At 60.0% G+C, this 13,149-nt stretch overlaps 1 protein-coding gene across 1 annotated transcript; it reads left to right on the forward strand.

The window, feature by feature from the left end:
• The first annotated feature begins 3,980 nt into the window (after nt 1-3,980).
• On the forward strand, nt 3,981-12,130 carry LOC102054902 (solute carrier family 2, facilitated glucose transporter member 9-like). Its single transcript, XM_027799594.2, is given in 13 exon segments — nt 3,981-4,019; nt 4,021-4,206; nt 5,184-5,282; nt 5,748-5,908; nt 5,993-6,117; nt 6,383-6,528; nt 6,609-6,741; nt 7,105-7,292; nt 7,417-7,527; nt 8,732-8,833; nt 9,402-9,477; nt 11,004-11,131; nt 11,368-12,130. Coding segments are annotated over 13 exon segments (1,734 nt in total). The 3' UTR covers nt 11,608-12,130.
• The last annotated feature ends 1,019 nt before the right edge of the window (nt 12,131-13,149 follow it).

A 13,149-nucleotide genomic window follows, 5' to 3' on the forward strand; every position in this document is an offset into this window, starting at 1 on the left:
ATGGCCAGGGAAACAAAAGCCCTGAGCAGACAGACATGCTCTAGCGCTGCCATCGATTTCTGCGGGCAAGCTGTCCCCTGGTCCTGGCAGCCCCTGGGGTATGGGCTGCGCCTGGCTCGGTGGCGTCCTGGCCCATTTGTTCCAAGGCCGTGTGCGGCAGAGCTTCCCCCAGCCCATGCAATGGCACCTCCATCCAGGAGGTTGTGGGAATGATGCAACGTTTGGTGGGAATAGGATGCCACTCCTGGGCTTGAGAGCCCGGTGCTTTGTCTATGTAACTGTGCCTGCAGAAGACTTGCAAGTGCTCAAGTTGCTTCACAGCCAACACCCACACTGCCCTGTGTGTTGGGACGCGCCCTGTCCCAGCAGGAAAGCACCTGTGCTGCTGGAGAAGACTGAGAGGAAAATAAGATCCTGCTTGTGCGAACTATCCCATGCAAATCTAACGTAATGGGGTGCAGCCATCTGAGGTCTCAGCTTGTCCCCTTTGCTGGCTGGTCCTTCCTTGGCCAGTATGGCTGAGGACATCTGACAGACAGGGATGTGATGCCCTTCTAGCAGGCTCCAGTAGTGCGTGTGTGTGACTACCAGCCACTTTGCTTTGCCCTAAGAGATCTCAGACATGCATTATATCCCCAAGGGATACTCTCTTGTTTCTCATCAGCGTTAACCTTCCCACCCTGAGTTTTTTTTTCCAAAGTGCTTTGCTGACATGCACCTGGGTGGTAGGAGCAGCTGAAGTCTCCAAACCAGCAGGGAGGTGGCTGAGCTGTGTGGGGTTCATCTGCCACAGACCACTGAAGCTGGATAAGGAATATGACCAGGAAAACCTGGGCTGGAAAAGGTTTCACCTGTACAGGTAAATAGCCTTCCCGCAGTTGGAGAACAGTCAGATGAGCTTTCCAGTGCAATAAGAGCCAGCTTGAGCAGTGCTTTCACTAGGGACACCGCCGAGTTTCTTCTGGAGGCCAATGTGGTTTGCAGAAACTCAAGCCCTTGGTTAAACATCACACAGCTGATGAGTCCAAAACTCCCCATCCCATGCCCAAAGCACCGTGCTGGTGTTTACAAAGTCAAGGAAGCAGTCTCCTCCCAGGGGTCAGCGAGGCAGGGAAGCTGCTGGACCATCTCCGTTTCTGCAGTGTCAACTCCAAAAGGGCAGTGCCAGCAAACTGCTCTGACCTTTTAAACTGCAGGGATGTCTGTGAGTGGCTCTGCCTGCTGCATCCATGCTGCTGAGTTCCCTCTCTTCCAGCACAGGGAAAGGGGTCAGTGGCTGCTAAGCAATGCATCTTTTTGCCTACATTTATTTGAGCTGCTTGTTACTTCCTTGTGGACTTTGTTCTAGATTGGACTAGATGGTGCTGGGCAGACACTAAAGGCAGCACTGAAGGCTGTGTCTTCTCCGAGGGATTTCCATCTCATATTGGAAAAGGGGAGGAACTCTCCTAGTGGGTCTTCCCCACTGCTGCGCTCCCCAGTCCTGCAGAAATCCTCATATAATTTTTTTTTTTTTTCAAATGTTTTATTCTTCAGTGTGGGGTCCCACATGGCTGGCTCATGGCTGCCAGTGCCTGGCCCTGGGGAGCTGGGCAGGGAGGCAGGAGGCACCAGGTGCTCTGCCATTGCAGTGGGGCTGGCTCTGTCCTTCCTCTCCACAGCATGGCAGGATGGATCCTGCCTCTGCCCACACTGGGCAGCGGGGCTCTGCTGGGACCCTGTACAGCACCACACCATCATCTCAGGGAAGCACTCGGGAGAGCATGGTGCTCCCAGTGGCATCTCTGTCCTCCTGGCCTTGGCAAGTGTCATCACTCTGTGTAGGATGCATGCCGAGGCGACTGGCTCTTCTTGCTGCTCTGCCTCTCCCGGTCCTCCCCGGGTTTCTTTGCATGCCCCAGGCACTGTGTTCGGTGCCTGGAGGAGAGGAGGCACCCGAGCATCCCATTAGGCCTAAAACGGGAGCAGCCCCAGTGCTGTGTCTGGGGACCAGGGCAGCAGCAAGGCGAGAGTGGGACGGGAGTTCCCAGGAGTGACACTGGGAGGGGATGAGGGTAGTTTCTGGGCTCACAGCCACTTTCTCAGCCAAGGGGGGTGTTTTAGCCAGGGACTCCTTGCGTGGGGGCAGGGGAGGAACAGGGACACCTGTAAATTGCAGAGATGAGCTCCCTTGCAGCACAGAGCAGTGGGTGTTTCTTGTCAGCACTTGCCTCCATCTTACCTTGCGCCACCATCACCGGGTTGGGTCACAGGAGTGTCTCCAATTAACACAGCTCCCTGGTGACCCTTAACTGACACCCTGGGCTTTTCTCCTCCTCTCCCTTCCTCCCAAGAACATGTTTCTCACCTTTACATCTGCTGCTAAACCTCTGCTCCCAGCATCCCAGCCACTGCTGGGAACCAGTGGCAGTAACCCAAATTTACACCCTAAATCGAGGCAGTGGCTGCCCCCCTGGCTTGAAGCAGCATCCTGAGGATGTCCCTGCTTGGTCTGCAGCACCAGGCGGTGTGGCAGGAGGGGGGCTGTGGCTGTGGGGCTGGGCACTGGGCTTGGGGACAGGTAAGGGCTTCACTGCAGAGGGCCTGGGAAGCTCCAGGAGGGTTCTTAGGTGGGTGTTTGCTGAGGTGGCTCAGGATGGGGGAGAGGTGGCTGCTGCTGTTTCTTCCTCTCCTTGTAGCAGGGACCACTGGACAGGGCACATTTAACTCTCCAGGTGCTGGTCCCAGAGATGAGCCATGTATCTGGATGACCGGAGTGGGAGCACGGACCAGCTCATCATTGGGTCCCAGGTTTGCTGCTTTGCCCTGTTTTAGCACGGGGTTTGAGGTGAGTCCTGGGGGTATTTAGGACTGCCCTGTAGCACTGCAAGTGCTTTGGACATGGCTGGTACCCTCAGGCTGTATGTCCTCCTCCTGCTGGGCCATCGCACCCATGGGCATGTCCGTCCGATAAACAGATCTTCATCCTGCTGCTCTGGGAACAAAATGGGACATCCCCTCCCTGCGGGTCCCCCCCCACTGTGGCCCTGTCACCAAGGTCTCTGTAGCTGCCCACCACGGTAAAGGTGGTGCCCCAATCGAGACATGGAGAAACCAAGTCTGAGCAAGACGTAAGGAGCTCTTGAGCAGGTACCTGTCCTGGGAAAAGCTGAACAGCAGTGGGCTGGAAAGGGCTCATGGCTGGGGGAGAGGGCACGGTGGCGCTTGTGGGGAGAGCTGGAGGCTCACGTGGAGGGAGGAGACGGGAGCTGAAGCATCCTTGTGTGGGAGGATGCGACCCGGACAGCCGGGCTGTGTTTGGGCACGGCAGGCCCACAGGTGCTGGTGCCCTAGGGGGTCTCCCAGCCCTGCCCGGGACCCCTGCCGAGGTGGGGCCAGCCAGCGGGGCCTGTCCCTTTTAAGCCCCTGGAGCTGTTGCCAGTCGTGGCTTAGTGGGGTCCCTATCCTTTCAGCTGGCTCCTCGGCAAATTAAGAGCTTGCTATTAGGCTGCTAATTAAAGGCACTTCATTAGCAGCAGGGGAGGCAGCTCCTGGCCGCAGCAAAATTGGAATCCTCTGAGCTGCCGTGAACCGACTCTCTCCTCTCTGGGGCTGGGGGCTGTGCCCCTCTGTGTCTGGGGAAGAGAGCTGCCCTGAGCCATGGCCTTGCGGTACCAGCCCTCCTACCTGAGCCGCAAGGATGGGGCACGTCTGCCTCAGAGGCTGACCGAGTGGGAGAGGGGTCGGGGGCGATGGGTGATGTGGGGCTGCCCCTTCGCCCCCAGCCTCGGGGGTGATGCAGGGATGCTGCCCTTAGTACAGGCCCTGTCGCCACCCTCGCTTGGAGGGGACATACGGGGGCTCTCGACGGTGGCAGAGGAGCACACCAGTGGTCCCGCTGTCCCCAGGCCTGGCCGTGGCCCCTCGGGGGTGTCGGCCTGCCCCTGCCTCCGACGGGGGGGGGGGGGGCGACTCCTCCTCCGGCCGCTCAGGCGCCTCCAATGAGCCCCGGGGGCACGCAGGCTGCCTGCGCTGCCCTGCCTGCCTGCCTGCCTGCCTTCCCTCTCCTCCTCCTCCTTCCGTCTAAAAATGGGAGAGCCGAGCCAGGCCGCAGGACCGGGGCTGCCTTCCTCCCCCCCGCCTCCTCCTCCCGGCCCCCGCTCCGGCTGCAGCCTCGCCCCGACGGCCGGGAAAGGGACCCCGCAGCCCGGCGGGGACATCACCGGGGTGAGCTCCCTGCGGAGGGGGGGGCTGTTCCATCCCCCTCCCCATGTGCCCCACGGTGCTCCCCCCACCCCTCTTTCGCGGCTGGGGATTCCTGATGGGATTAGCGGGGATTTGCTGTGCGTGAGCCGGGAGCTGCTGGGTGCTATGGATCCGGCTACCGTGCGGGGGGGCTGCGGGGAGGGCCGGGCTCCGGGTGCGGGGCTGCTCCCGGGGGACGCAGGCCACCCCGCCACAGCCCTGTCGCCGCGGGATGCTCAGCGCTCCAGGGGAGACAGCCGGCTGCAGCACCCAGGGGTGCCCCTGTGGCTGCGGGGTGCCCTGAGCGCCTCCTGGGTGCTGCGGGGCACCCCGAGCCCGCGGTGGGCTGGTCTGCGCCCCCCCCGGGCTGGGTCAGGGCTGCAGGGTGGCCCCCCGCAGCCATCGGCTCCCCACAGCGAGGTCGCCCCGGCCGCCGGAGCTGGTGACAGAGGTGCTGGTGCGGGTGGCGGGGTGGGTGCACGTGGCATTTTGGGAGGACTGGGACCTGCCGCAGGGAGCTGCACCCTTCGGTGGCGCTGGGCGCCCCAGGCAGGGAGGTGTGCGTGGGGCAGCTGCAGCAGTGCCGTTTGGGTGCCCCCATCCACAGGAGGGGATGGGTGTCTGTCCCTGCTCCATCTGCCCCTTCTGCTCGCTGCCCCCTCCCAGCCCCGGGCCAGGGGGGACAGGGACAGGCGGCAGGGACAAGCAGCCTGAGCTGGGTCACCGCCAGGGTGAAGCCTCCGGCCACAGCCTGGAGCCCAGCCGCGGGGAAGCCAGCCGGGCTGGGTGCTGGGTGGTGGCACGAAGCGGCGCTCAGCACACGGCTCCGTTGTGCTGGGATCTTTGCTCTGGGCTGGGGACATCCCTATAGCAAAAGGGCAGTGACCCAATGCCATGTGTGACCTTGTCCCCCAGCTCTGTGGGCCGGGGCCCTGCTGATCCCTCCTCCTCTCTCCCAGCACCTCACTTTCCCCCTGCTGTCGGTCACCCTCCTGGTGTCCTTTGGCTCCTCCATGCTCTATGGCTACAACCTGGCCGTGGTGAACTCACCGGCAGCGGTAAGGGATGGGCAGCCTCTCCGGGAGCAGGGGAAGGGCTCCGTGTCCCTCCCTGGGAGGGTGGAGGGACTGCTACACAGCAGCCCCACATCAAAATGCTGGCAGTCACCCATGGAGAGCAGTCCAGGGGGAGGAATGGCATGGGAGGGACGTGGGAGCCTATGTTCATGCACGCCCCCCAAACTGGTCCCCTGGAAGGCAGGGGCTGGGGAAAGCTGCCCACAACCTCCTTGCTCCAACTCCAGCTCTGCCAGTGGCATCTCTGAGGTTGTCCTTAAACCCCTCCAGTTTCGAGGCTGGCTGAGCAACCAGCCCAGCACATCGCAGTAGTCCCCAGTCACATCCTGCCCTGCACCTCCTGCAGTGCTGTTAAACCCACGGCGTTTTCCCTGCAGAGCCTGTATTCCCTTGTTTTCCCCTTTCTCCCAACGCATTTGTACCCAGGTGTCTCTCTCTGCCCCACAGCACATAAAGGCTTTCTACAATGCCACGTGGTCCCGGCGGTATGGGCACGGGCTGGCCCCCGGCCCCCTGACCCTCCTCTACTCTCTGACTGTCTCCATCTTTGCCCTGGGTGGGCTGGTGGGCTCCTTGCTGGTGGGGGTGCTGGTGGAGCAGTATGGCAGGTAAGGGGGTGGGTGGCATGGGACAGGGTGGCTGAGGGATGGGATGAGGTCAGAGGGGCTGCCTTGCTGCTTGTGCCCTGCTAGGAACGGTGCGCTGAGCCGCAGTGCTCTCCTTGTCCTCCTGGCCAGCGGCTTCATGGGCTTCAGCCGGGAGCTGGGGTCCCCGGAGATGGTGATTGTCGGCCGCTCCATCACAGGGCTCCACTCTGGTAGGTGCTACTTGGGCTGTGCCCGGTCCCTTCTTCATGGCTCGGTCCCCTACAGCCCATTCCCATGGGGCTAGAGAAGGCTTCATATTCCCCATGGCCACAGGCTCTGTGGTTGATGTCCCCGTGGGGCAGGCAGGGCCACCTCCCTGGCCACAGGGTCCCCACTGTGGATGGTGCTGGACATGGGAGGAGATGCACTGAGTGTCTGGCTGGGCACCCTTCTCCCCACTGCCTCTCCCATCCCGGTCCCTCCTGTCCCCCACAGGTATCTGTCTCAGCGTGGTGCCCCTCTACCTGGGTGAAATCGCCCCCAAGAACCTGCGATGTTTCCTGGGTCTCATGCCCAGCATCTTCATCTGCCTGGGCGTTTTCTTTGCACAGGTCCTGGGCCTCCCAGAGCTGCTGGGTGAGGTGAGCACAATACACCCAGCCGTGTGTGCTGGACCCTGCTCTGCCCTCCTCGTGACATGCCCCGTTTCAACCCCTCTCAGGACAGGTTCTGGCCCCTTTACCTGTCGGTGGTGGTTGTTCCCGCCTCCCTACAGCTCCTGCTGCTGCACTGCTTCCCTGAGAGCCCACGGTACCTGCTGATAGAGAGGAACGATGTCTGCCGGGCCACCAAGGGTGAGGGGGCATCCCGGGGAAGACTGGGTCTGGGAGGTGCTGGGTGCTGGTCCAAGGTTTCCTGAGGCCAAGGTGCATCCTCATAGCATCCTTCCACACCCGGACCTGACACCCCACCATAGTCCTTACTGTTCAGCCCTTGTGTCTCACCCAGTTGTGCCGTAGCATTTCCATGGTGCCCATCACCACGGCGTGAGGCATCTCCTCAGTTCCTATGGATGTTCAGCCCCATGGATCAGGGAGGTCCCCTGGGGAGGCTGAGCCAGGGCAGAGCCAAGCCCCTGCCCCTGCCCTGTGCCATACCTGTGAGCATCCGCCCTGTGATGGGGAGATGCGTGGCTGTGACCCCCACTCTCCCCACAGCGCTGTGCCGGTTCCTGGGGACATCTGACGTGCAGGAAGTGATCGAGGAGATGAAGGAGGAGCAACGGTCGCTCTCCTCTGTGGAGATGGTCTCCATACGGCAGCTGCTGCAGGACCACTCTGTCCGCTGGCAGACCCTCTCAGTGGTGGTGGTGAACGCCGGCATGCAGCTCTCAGGGATCGATGCTGTAAGCCCTGTGGCGTCCTTGCCCTTGGACCTGGCTCTGCGGAGGCTGAGCTGAGACCTTCAACTCACTTCGAGTGCCCCATGGCTCCGTCCCCCCAGCTCACTCTAGGTCCCCTCCTTGGCAGATCTGGTTTTACACCAACACCATCTTCAAGAACGCCAGGATCCCTGCAGCCCAGATCCCCTACACCACCGTGGGCACTGGTGCCATTGAAGTTGTTGCAGGGCTGATCGGGGTGAGTGATGGACGAACAGATGGTTGCCGTTCCTCAGTGCCAGAGCCTAGCTGTCAGCTCCTAGCACCATCAAATGGGGGAGGCTGGACGGACCCCAAATGCCACCCGTGCCACAGCACAGTGCTTTTGCTGGGGGACAGAGAGTTTGGCAGGGAAATGGGGTGAGGGGGTGGGATGAGAGGGGCTCAATTTGAGGGGTCACATCTAAGAGGGGGTGGGAGAATTTTGAGGTAATGGGTAGCAGGGAGGCTGGGGGAGATGCTGGGCAAGGAGCAGGTTGGAGATGATGGAGGGGGCTAAGTGGTTCCTTCCGGCTCCTGATTTCAATGTCACTCTGTTAGCAGAGCCACATGTCCCCATCTGCCCCCCCAGCCAAGCACTGGCCTGGCCGCAGGCTAGCAGCCCTGGCCCCCCCAGCCAGGGCTCATTTAGCTGGAGAGTTAGCACTGGGCCAGGCAGATTTATGGCCCTTGTCCCATCTGTGAGCGTCACCCGGGGCCAGCCCAAGCCACCCGGCACTAAATCCACTCCCTGACAATTAGAGAGATGGATGGGGGGTGGCTGCTCCCAGAAAACCAGGGCTGAGCTGGGGCTGCTCCCCTCTCCCCACAGCTCAACCCATGGCAGACTGGGCCCCTCTGGTCACCCCCCTGCCCTTCTGAAGGGTACCCCCTTCTCCCCTGCCCTGGCCATGGGGCTGCCCCAGCCCCCCGGCAGCCACCCAGCGTGCAGCCAGATTGCTCAGGAGCAGCCCTGCAAATGGCCCCCAATGGACGTGACGAGATTGGTTATAAAATTACAGGCATTTGTTCTGCTGTCAATACCCTGCCTGCTCCAGCCGCTGCCGCGCTGCCTGCCCGCACCCTGCCTCCTCTGCCCGCTGCCCCACAAACAACCCGTGCCCAGCCCAGCACCTCTGCTTGGCACCGGTGTGAATGCAGCCGTAGGGCCACCCCAGCTAGCCCTGACCCTGCTCTGCGGGACCCCCCTGCTGCCCAGTGTATGCTGACTCTGAGACCCCAGAGTCCTGGCGCTTCCCATGCCCTGGCCCCAACCCTGGAGCTCTGAGCTGGGGCCACCCCTGATCCCCAGATGCCACTGGGAGAATCCTCCCACCTTCAGCTGGATCTGGGGTTCAGGGGGTTGCCCCCATCCTGGTGGGGAGCTCCCCACCACCCCACCAGTCTCTGCTCTCCCTCGGCAGTGCTTCACCATTGAGAAGGTGGGCCGGCGGCCCCTCATCATCACCGGCTTCTGCACCATGGGCATCTGCTCAGCTGGCATCACTGTCTCCCTGCTGCTGCAGGTACGATCTGGCCACCAACACCACCACCCCCGCCCCGGGCCACTGACCAGGGATGGAGCCCTGGGTGCATTAACAAGGGCTGGGTGATGAAGAGAGGGGTATCACCCCAGAGGAGGGATAAGAGGTGAGCTGGCTCTTCCAAGCAATGTTTTCCCATCAAAGTTAAAGGGAAGGAAAATTCAAAGCAAAGAACAACAAAAAAGAAAACCCAAATCCACATGAGAAAAATCCTGCCGCTTCTGGTGGCTTTTCTGCAGAAATATTTGTCCCCAGGGAGGCATCTATGAAATGCCATGGGAGGTGGAGGGGTTTGCAGGGTCCTACCTCTGCTGCCTGCTCCTGGCGGATGCTCCTGCAGCTCTGGGGCTGCCTCAACATCACCATTTGCTGAGCTTTGCCAAGGTTGACCCTCACCAGCTTTGCCCCCGACTACCTATTTCTTGGCTGCGTCTACCCCATGCATCCTGCACGGCCACCATCCCCAAGGGCCACCACTGAGCAGAGGGGCAGGTATGGAGCCCCATCCTGGGGACACCGCAGCATTCTCCAGCCCAGTGTCCCCTTGCAGACCACCCTGCCCTGGATGCGCTATGTCAGCGTCGCCTGTGTGGTTGGCATCATCACTGGCTTCTGCATGGGACCAGGTGGGTCTGGGGCTGGCAGGAGCAGGAGGCAATGGGGTGGGAATGGGGGCCCCAGGAAAGCAGGGAGCAGTGGCATTTGCAGGCAAGCAGAAGGACCGGTGCCTTGGTCCCTCCCCCATGGCCAGGTCCTGGTTTGTCATGCTGTGCCATGTGAGCAGGACCCCACCACGAGCCCCTCTAGACCAGTAAGTCCCCAGGGCACGCTCCACCTCCTCCTCCTCATCCGTGCTCCTGGGCCAAGCAGGGAGAAAGCCCTGACAGCCTTCCCCAGGCCTCTCTGGAGGTGCTACCCTCTCCTGTCACAGTGCTGGTGAGCATCGTCCTGCCCCTGACTGAGCGCGGGCTCGAGCAGCGAGGAGTGAAACCTGGACTGGTTTACCCAGTTGATGTATTAGCAGAGCTGTTAACAGATCTATAATTCATCCTCAGCCCAGACTTCATTCACTGTAATTACATCTTTAATTAGGATTTTAATGGCTCATTGTTCACAAACAATGATGAATAGGAGTTTTAAAACAAAAAAATATATATCTCTATTCTGGGCAGGCTGTGAGTAAGAGTTCATCAGGGGCTCCGCTCCTCCCTCACTTCTTAGCACTTTTTTTTCGGTTCAACTTCTCCCTTAGAGCATCTTTTATAAAAAAGTCCCAGTCAACCTGGTCCCAGGCAGTGGGATGCCAGGCATGTCACCATGTCAAATGCAGTCCCCTGCCAGGTCCCCACGTGCCCTGGGATGTATGCTGGACCTCAGATCCTGCCCTCCATCAAAGGAATAGTCCTGGGACCTAGGGCTGCCAGCTCAGTGACACGTGGCAGGAGGGGCTGAGTCCCTCCAGGAGAAGCAGCCACAACCTGTATCCAGTTTTCAGTGGCCAGGTTGGCTTGGGAAATCCTTTCTGGTCATTCTAGGTGTTTTCACCATAGGTGGGAAAAGCTGGTTGGAAAATGGCGTTTCTGTGTCCTGTGGGAAATCCTGGTGCTTGGAAATATGGTTGCTTCTTTCCTGCCTAAATCAGCCACGGTGTCGATAGAAACTAATCAATAGAAGGAAATTTTCTAAATCATTTTGATCAAGGGAAGCTGGGAAGGGCATTACGGAGGGTGCCAGGAACATGTTTCTCTTTCTATGCCTGTGAGTTCCATATGAGATTTAATATATCTGCATTTAGGCAAATCATTGCAAAATGAGGATCCAGATGAAACGTTTCGCTTTGATTTTGACTCGGTATGAAACTTTCCTATCAAGTAACTTGTGAGTTAGCACCCAGCAAGGCACAACTGCAGCATGTCTGGGGGACATCCATCCACCTGCCAAGACAGATCCCAAAGGGAGACCAAGGGCAGGATGCTGGTCCACCCATCCCCACGCTCCCCACCTCCTCCAGCCCTCCCAGCACCACCATGTTGACCCATGGGTCTTACTGGGCTCCAGCCCTTTGGCTGCAGGACTGAGACGGGCAGGACCTACCAACCCCGGGGTGCCTGCAGCCTGCTCCTCACACTCGATCTGTCCCCTCCCTCTGCAGCCGGCGTCCCCTTCCTGATGACAGCAGAGCTCTTCACCCAGTCACACCGCCCAGCTGCCTACATCGTGGGGGGATCCCTCAACTGGCTCTGCAACTTCACCATTGGCTTAATCTTCCCCTTCTTGCAGGTACTGGTCTGGAGGGGCTGTGGGAGGAGGAGGGGATGGATGCAGCCCTGCTGCTCCCCCCCAGGATGGGGTGCCAAGCCAGGCTGAACCCAAGGGATGCCCATGCTCCTGGCTTAGCTCGGTGCTGGCTGGAGCCAGCTCAGGGAGAGATGATGGGAGGGGGTGCTGCCTCATGCCATGCCCAGGTTGGGGGTGTCTGGCTCTCTGCCCCATCCCTGCTCTCTCATTGTCCCCAGATGTCAGCTGGCGCCTTTTGCTATCTGGTTTTCTGTGGCATCTGCCTGCTGGTGGCCCTGTATGTTTACCTTGTTGTTCCTGAGACCAAGAACAAAACCTTCATGGAGATCAGCCACATCTTTGCCACCCGCCGCTCCTTCCTCTCCATCCCAGCCCACCTCATCGGGATGAAAAAGCTGGACGGCTATGGGGCCTTGGAGAGCAGCTCCCTGGAGGACTCGGGCTCCCGCCTGCCCTGATCTGGGTGGGCTGAGGGGGACGGGGATGGTGGAGGAGGCACCGGGCTGGAGAGGGAAGTGGAGGCTAATTTGCTCAGACTCAATCAGCTCTGGGTCTCCCGGGATATCTCACCATGTTGCAGCCTGTCGCCGGGATGAGCCCTGATGATGCACCAGGGTTGCATCAACCACTGTGCATTGCTCCTGTACTGGAGGAAATGACCTCCCAGAGCGAGGGGAGCTCCTAGGGACTGGGGATTCACATCGCTCCTCTTTCACATTGTTCCTCTGTGTGTGGAGTTGCCAAGAGCTGCCTGCGCAAGGTGTTTAATAAAGAACATTGCCTCCAGAACCATTGTATGGCAAGCCCAGTCTGGGATGGCAGCAAGCTGGAGTGTGTTGGCACGGGTGGGTGCTTCCCCCAGTGCCAGTGAGGAGCAGGATGGTGTGGGGGCTTGTCATCCTCCCTGCTGTGCCTGGCTGGAAAGGTCAAGATCGCCTAACATTTCCTAGGAAGGGTGGCCAGGGTGGCTCCCAGGCTCTTGTGTCTCACCCTGGCTTGGTCAGGCAAACCAGAGGGTGCTGCAGCAGGGACATGGAGCTCAGAGCTGGGGGTGACTATCCAGCCAACATGCCCCCCCCCAGCGTGCCAGTGGCCTCTTGCTGCCTGGCCTCGTGTGCTAGCCCCACAGAGTGCTCCCATGGGACCCCTGCACCTCCCAAACTCTGCTGAAGACAAAGGGGTCCTGGCTGCACCCACAGCCCTTTGCTGCACCCCGTGAACTGCTGTGACCCCGAGGTGCCTCTCCTCTCTCTGTCACCACCTCTCCCACATCTCTGCCCTGAATCCTGGGGGCTGTGTTGGGGGCTGCCCTCTTTCCTGGGACTGCCGTGGGCATGGCAGTTGCATCAGCCAGGACTCTCGCAGCAGCTCCCACAAACACCGTGGGGTGGGGGGCTCCCGGGCTGACAGACCTTCGGGGAGCTGTGGTTTGCAGGAGAACTACAATATTTTGCTCTGGTAAGAGGTAAAATCCAGATGGTGGGAAGGGCTGCATGGTGAAACCCCCCTAGTGCCAATGCAAGCATGATTTATTTAGTTGCAAATAATTTAGCCCTCTTTTATCAGGTTGCCCGCTCTGCGATGGGCCCACAGCTTGTACGTTTGGTGCTCGTGGTCACTTGGTGAGGAGCTCACCCTTTCTGCTTCACTTAGCAAAGCCTCGGGGTACCTCTGGGGGTGGGCGGGTGCTGGGCCCATGGGGACAGGGACTGGGCCATACTGGGTTCCCAGTGCCTGGTTCCAGCCCCTCCATCCTCAGCAGCTGACATGGGGCTCTCCTGCATCTTGAGCCATTTAAAGGACACGAGTCAAAGCAGGGGTCACGGCTCCACAGCATCAGCTGCTTCCCACTCCGTCTCCCTCCCAACTCGGCTGCTCTCGGCAGCAGAACAGAGCGGTAAATATGTGCAGCATTACATATGTATAATGGAGTGTAAATAACCCCAAAAAGTGCATTGTAAATAGACTCCAAGTTTATCCTTTATTAATGAGGCACTGAG

The sequence above is a fragment of the Falco cherrug genome, chromosome 9 (assembly GCF_023634085.1).
Source record: "Falco cherrug isolate bFalChe1 chromosome 9, bFalChe1.pri, whole genome shotgun sequence".
In the NCBI taxonomy this organism is placed as follows: Eukaryota; Metazoa; Chordata; class Aves; order Falconiformes; family Falconidae; genus Falco; species Falco cherrug.